Raw genomic sequence first — 7,500 nt, forward strand, 5'->3', positions numbered from 1 at the left:
TGACCGCCTGTGCAGGGGCCCAGGATCTTGTGCTACGCCCCCGAGCGTAAGCATCACACAACATAAACATGAAAGGATAAAGCACAATATGTGTGAATGGCCTTACAATATATATATATATATATATATTACAATATATATATATATATATATATATATATATATATATATATATATATATATATAATTATTATAATATGACCACACTGGCACATCAAGAAGCAAATAGGTGAAATAAGTCTGCTAAGCACTGGTCCACTTTAATACTGGCTTTCATCCAGAATGTGTGGATGCACAGACACACAGACACACACACACAGACACACACACACACACACACACACATTGATTGTCTGCATGGCCTCCAGCAGAGCTCTGAACTCTTGACCGCGTCCATGGCGGCGCTCTGCCCTACCCTGTGTTAGCCGGGCCGTGTTAGCAAAAGCCCTGATGGTGACCTAGAGGCTAAAGAATTGGGATTGCATGCACTATGCAATGGTCAGACACTTTGATTTCCACATTCAACATGCTGTGGGCATATGTCCCCCACTGTGGTCATGAACACTCCGTGTTCTGTGGTCCTAAGTGTATCTGTGAGCAGACGTGGTAAAATATAATATGGATAAGTTGGTTGCAATATTGAACCAACTTGTATGTAGGCTAAATCCAAACAGTTCTGCAACACTGTCTATGTAAGATATGCCAGTTTAAATCATAGGAATCCTCTGACACAATAAACAAAGTGCAAAGACAATAAGCAAGGTGGTTCAGTGAGTAGGCCTATTGTGTAGGCTAATATACTGTTGAAGTAGGTCTGATCTTTTTTTTTTGTGCGTTTCTTTTTTATTGGTTAAGTGGTCCTTCATCTGAAAAAGTTTGAGAAACACTGATCTAGAAGACACATATGGGCATAAGAATGAACACCCTTGTTATAGCCTATAATAATATGTGTGACATACTTCATAATAAGTTAATGTCGGTGTGTGCCTTGGTGTAAAAAAGGTATCCTGCCATCTCATATTTACACTTTATGGTTTTACTGACATCATGCCCAGCCACCATCGACATTCCTGTAACGCATTTTACAGTCTCATCATTCTTAACTCATCTTAGACAAGCTACAATTTATAATTCATAATGCCACCAAGGTATGTCTGCTAGGCTCCAATCTTTTAAATTGTTTTTTGATTGTGATGTGATATATTACGTAAGCACTAGCAAAGCCCAGACCACTTATTTTATTGGACAAGAGACATTCCAAGAATGTAGATACATAGTATAATGACACGCTTGCGAACAACTGCTTGAATGGCATGCTTTTATTCACCTAATGGGTTATTATTTTGTGAAGCTTGATAGCGGGGGGTGTTTTTATAAAAAACAAATGTACAAAACCAGAGATGGCCTGTTACCACTGACATGAGCATGGTCAAGGATTTGTTTGTTTAAAAAATATATAATCTATAAAGACAGCCATTGTCAGTGTCCGCCTTAGAAGTATACAACTACTTTGGAAGGAAAAGACAAAATAGAAAACTTTTGAACATCCACTGCCTGCGCCTTTAAATAAAGATCACTCAAATATGCCGTGATACTATTGTCAGAACCATTTCTGAAAAGGGTGTCAAATACTTCATTCATATCAAACATAACTGGAGAGTGACGAGAGCACAGTTCAAGCTTATTTTCAAACTCTAGAAAACCACGCCAGGTGAGTTCATTATTAAGCGCTTTCAGACATACGTGTAAGACCGGAGGTTCTGCCGATGTTAAACGGTGGGGCCGTATATCTGAACGACATAACCGGTCATATGGAAGTCCGAATTCACCCGGTGTTTATACTACTCCCCCCCTAGTATTTCCTCCGGACATTATGTAAATGTGCTGTGTCTGAACGAGGAGTAGAACATTCGGTTAAAATCACACCTAGGGAGAGGGCGTGTTGGTGACGTTTCTTTCATGCGTCCATGTGGTTAGATCTGACTTAAATGCCAGTGTTATGATGGAGTGGCATAGTGCTTTCCAGAAAATCTCCAACCTGGAAAGATGCAGACATCACGGAGCTACTGTCCATGAGGGCATACAACATTTTGATAGAACACCTGAAGGGAACGTTAGAGACAAGTTAGGCTACAACTGCATGGCAAGGACAAACGAATTCAGAAGACTGAATCATCATAAGCAGAAGGCGCTGAAAAGGCAGTAGCCTATAGCGACGTCGTTGACGACAATAACAGGAGTATTTAATAAATTGTTAGCCAACACGGTTTTCTGTTCATTGATAGCCTTCATGACCTGCTTAAAAACATTGTATGATCTTGAAGTCTTGAGTTAGCCTACTGAATTGGCTGGTAGCCTACCATAAAGTTTGTGTATGCTCTCTCTCTCCAACGCAAACCAGATTTGGGGTTCTATAGCCTAGCTAATTCTGGTACATAACGTTGAAAACAGATAAATGTGTTTATTTGAAGCACACATACAAATACTGTAGGCTAGGTCAATTTCAAGTGCCCACTTACGTGACTAGCCTACTTCAAGTATTAGCCTATGCACAATAGATTTCTTCTTCTTTAGCCTACATAATGCATAGGCTATATTTTGTAAACAAGAAGCAGCTGTGACAGGCAGCGGCCGCATATATTCTGCGTCATGTCTCAGCATCTTGTGAACTCTACAAGCCCCCACCCCTCACTCGACAACCACACGGAGATTCTGTTGTGCGTGTATGTCGTTCACACATACGTCCGTATAAGGTCAGTATTAGGTCCGCAGGTTAGCATCATATCTGAATCATCCGAAGGGTAGGACCTCCGTTTGACAAACCTCCTCATATACTCCGGAGGTTATATCTGAAAGCGCTTATTCTAACCTTCCTCTCCGGACAACGTCACCCAACAACACTGGAAGAGGCTTTGCTCCATCACCTGGCCCAGTCACCCCATTGGCTTAGTACAGCCTTTTGGCACCCTGCACCCTCCACCACACCCACCCAGGGCTCACGTGCTGGACAGGCCCATCTTAGAGGGACAAACTGGGCTTCCCTAAGCAGGCTGAGCCCCTGGAGCTCCTGGAGCTCTGCTGCGGCTGTCCGCTATAACGGTGGACAATGTGTGTAAATATGGCAGTGATCCTTGTGTGCGAGGATTGACTTAAGGTTAAGCAGGGATAAGAGGTCGTGCCTAGCACTGGTAGACGCTCACCAACACACACACACACACACACACACACACACACACACACACACACACACACACACACACACACACACACTAAAACACACACTAGAACACATATATAACATACACAGACACACTCATTTATAACAGACATATGTAACAGTTACATGAGGGAGGAGCAGTGATATAACTTCACACACACACACACACACACACACACACACACACACACACACACACACACACACACACACACACTAAAACACACACTAGAACACATATATAACATACACAGACACACTCATTTATAACAGACATATGTAACAGTTACATGAGGGAGGAGCAGTGATATAACTTCACACACACACACACACACACACACACACACACACACACACACACACACACACACACGGCTACAGACACAAAAACACAATCCTATTAGAACATACAAACGGTGTCCAGTCACTCACAGACAACTACAACTCAATATGCATGACTGAGTTTATATATCACACACACACACACACACACACACACACACACACACACACACACACACACACACACACACACACACATACACACATACAAACACAAACACAAACACACTTTGTTCCTATTCAGCGTTTGAAACAGTATTCAACCACTGGACTTGATCTCTCTCTCTCTCTCTCTCTCTCTCTCTCTCTCACACACACACACACACACTGAATCAGCTGTTGTCTGCCCCATAGACAGAAACCTGTAGCTGCCAGGAAATAATCTCCAAACAGACAGCTCACTGAACTGACCAAAATAAGAACTCTGTGTTGTGTGTGTGTGTGTGTGTGTGTGAGAGAGAGAGAGAGAGAGAGAGAGAGAAAGAGAGAGAGATGGAGAGTCCCAGGGCATATGGGGTGTCTGCGTGTGTACGTGTACATGTGCATGTGCATGTGTGTGTGTGTGTGTGTGTGCATGTGCATGTGCATGTGTGTGTGTGTGTGTGTGTGTGTGTGTGTGTGTGTGTGGTTGGTTGGGGAGGTGGGGTGTGGGCCATAAGTGTTTGTTTTCCGCTCCAGTGGGCCCCATTGTTCTCTCTCTCTCTCTCTTTCTCTCTCTCTCTCTCTCTCTCTCTCTCTCTCTCATTCTCTGTTGTCTTGTTCCCTCTCTCTACTACTAATTTGTTGCGTAACCCTGGCTTCCCAATTGTTTCTCTCTCTCTCTCTCTCTCTCTCTCTCTCTCTCTCTCTCTCTCTCTCTCTCTCTCTCTCTCGTTGGACAGGACCTTGTTTTACGCAAGACTGTACAGCACATGGTTTGGAGGAGCCACAGTTTACCGTGAGTTCCCCCTCCACTACCCCAAGTGGGGTTCAGTTGCAAACTGAATATGAATTAACCCTTAACTGTTAACTCTTAACAGTACAGTCATGGTGTGATGGGAATGTTGGAAAATGAATGTTCTAAGGAATATCTGGGTTCATTGAATTTAACATAGATTTTTAGAACCTTCAATTGTTTTATAACGGAATCTTCATGAAGCCTACTTCACACTGCTGTTGTAATCTTTTTAATGGGACCCTGCTGATTGATTAAAGGTGCGATTTGTAGGATTGTTACCGAACGTTCTGTAGGCCAAAATCAAAACACTGGTGAACGTTCTCAAGACTACCAGAAGCGAGCCTCTTCTGGGTTGCCAGATGTAATAAAGACTTAGCTAGTTGACCTGCAGCTGCTTTAACGTTTCTCCAGCCATGTCCCAGCTACACATTACGGAAACAGTGAAAACAAAAAATACCTCTCTAACCAACGTAACATATTTAGCTGAAATTAGCGATGCAGATTAAGTTTAGCCTATAGGCTGTTGTGGAGAAATATGGCCAGCTCTGCGTCAGACTTGATATTCTTCGTTTGACGAAGACGGCACCATCTCAGGAAGCTCCTCCGATGTCCACTTAATTTGTTTCTTGTTTTAATTTTGGAAATTAAAATTTGCCTGCCTCTCGTGGGCGTTCATGACTACTGACAGCTGTTGACAGTTGGCCTTTGCTAATTTGGCAACCCAAATAGGAGGACGCGCTAGCCCATTATTAATACGCTATTTTAGAATTAATCGTTCAAAACATAAACGAAAATTCCAAGAGATTCCGCCCCGTAACTCATTTTTTTTCATGGGTTTTACAGGGTTTTACGAGTTAGAGTAATGTTGTCAAATAAGCCATTACTTCAATTCGTGTTTCCTTACTCTCTGACAACATACAGTATGGTGATCATTTTTGGAATGGTTACAGTTTATTTTCCATTATTTCCTACATACTGGACCTTTAATGGATTGTTATCCATCGATTTGTTGGGTCTTTCAAAAAAATGATTCATCTCATGTCCTTCAAGTGTGTGAAAAAAACAGTAACTTTACAGTAATGGGTTCATAATTTATGCATCACTTCATTTCTTTTATATCTGACATGAGTCCATAGTCTCTCATTCATGACATAATGGGTACATATGATTTCTTAAGCATGACCATCATCATTACATGAATTTAAGGTAAATTGCTGAACTTGCTCAAGTTCATCATGCCTGTGGCCCCCCACCCCTAAAGTGGTGAATAATAACATGTGTTATTATATATACAACTGTTCAAATCAGAATTTCCGCAGTGATGACCACATTTTTGTCAGAAAAAGAAATAATCATGATCATGCTCAATAAATCATAATTCATAAGGTGTGCCCACCATTCCTAATGCTTTAAGTGATGTGCTGTTCATGTATGAGGTCTCAAATGACAGATTATATGAACTCATATCAATTCCTGATGATTCATTATATATTAAAGGAATGAAGTAATGAAGTGATACATAAATCATGAATGAATTCATGATAATTCATGTATCCTTACCATAAAGTTTTACCAAAAACATCCAGTATGATTGGAATACAATACAGGTGTTATGTGATGATGTATTCTATAGCACCTTTTTGATTGCGACAGAATGCAAGCTATCCCCACTGTGATTGAATTAAATAACCTGCAGCCTAGTATTGCCAGTAGTCTAGACTAAGCGAAAAATAGTATTATTTAACCATTTGATCTGTTACGCAAAGACCACAAAGTCCGAAAGACCACAAAAACGATGGTTTGCGTCACTCTTCGGTATTTCATTTGTGGTTATGATAATCATAAACCCAAACACCTGTCTGTTCGTTAGGTTTATCCAACTCTGGCTGGGAATTCCATAACTCAGTTATATCACGACTTATACTACTGACTGACAGCTCTGTAGATGGTTATGGACCATGAGTCCGCTTACCGTGGTACCGCTGCTGCGGATCCTTAGCGAGGAGCACAGCCATCCGCAAGCCTATCCCGGAGGAGCAACCGGTTATCAAAATTACTTTCTGTCCAGGCTGTGCCATATTCGTCGCTCCAAGTGTCCCCGCACCGAATGCACCTTAGGACGTGAGTTAGTGCGATATGCGAACACCTGCCACCAAAACGGGAGCGTTTAACTGGTGTCGGCTTAAAGAGGATCACTTCTGCACATGCACACACAGCTACGCTGAAGACTCAGCTAAGCGTCCCGAGCCAGCGTCACATGCACACCTACTGCGTACATGGCCGAGTTACCTAACGGGACCGTACATCGGCCGTACATCCTTGGCAACCTACTGTCTGCTTCCAGGCGAATCCATGCCCTAGGCGAGGACGTCTGGCTGGACATGGAAAAGGTGATGCAAGGATAAAAATAAACTTGTGGTATAACATATTACTGTAATGAATATAAAGCCACGGTGGTCGTGAATTGCAGAATATAAATATGGCACACATCAGCTGAACTGCAACATTTGACCTGTTCATATGAAGGTTTGAAAATAGAGAACAGCCAGCCGTTGCAACGATACCCTCACCAATGCCAAGTTTTATTTATTGACTTGCTTTCTGTTTGTATGTCAGTGTGTTTGTGTGATTGTTTTTTTAGTCCTCCAGAGATTAATCTCTACTGTAACTTGGATAAAGTTGCAAATAAGGTCTGCGTTCGAGCTTGTAGGCTATACAACAAAAAATATATTTTCTTGACGCAGTCTATTCCAAACAGATGACTTGCGGTGCTAGCCTAGGCTTGTAGACTGCACCCACTTCAACTAAACAATGTAATCCGGCATGAATGTTTATCCCCCAACCTAATCCCGACCGTTCTTGGGAGAGCGCGAAAAGTGGGTCCTGTACGCCCTCTTGTGACAGAATCGTGTCATGCTCATAAGAACCGGGATCTAATGCGGAGGAATGATACCCCATAAACTGTTTACAGAAGTAATAAGGAGAAGACAAAATAGCCAGAGCC

The 7,500-nt window shown here is 42.1% G+C and overlaps 1 protein-coding gene across 1 annotated transcript in view; it reads right to left on the reverse strand.

The window, feature by feature from the left end:
• LOC143133698 (retinol dehydrogenase 8-like) overlaps nucleotides 1-6,574 on the reverse strand; it is a 12,671-nt gene extending 6,097 nt beyond the window's left edge. Inside the window, exon 1 of the mRNA XM_076293551.1 lies at nucleotides 6,469-6,574. Within this exon, the coding sequence (XP_076149666.1) occupies nucleotides 6,469-6,574 (106 nt within the window). The remainder of the gene's footprint in view (nucleotides 1-6,468) is intronic.
• Between the last annotated feature and the right edge of the window lie 926 nt (nucleotides 6,575-7,500).

Source organism: Alosa pseudoharengus, unplaced genomic scaffold, assembly GCF_046254945.1.
Source record: "Alosa pseudoharengus isolate Yale_2024_CS ecotype anadromous, Long Island Sound unplaced genomic scaffold, YU_APseudo_1.1 YU_APseudo_1.1_scf_1, whole genome shotgun sequence".
In the NCBI taxonomy this organism is placed as follows: Eukaryota; Metazoa; Chordata; class Actinopteri; order Clupeiformes; family Clupeidae; genus Alosa; species Alosa pseudoharengus.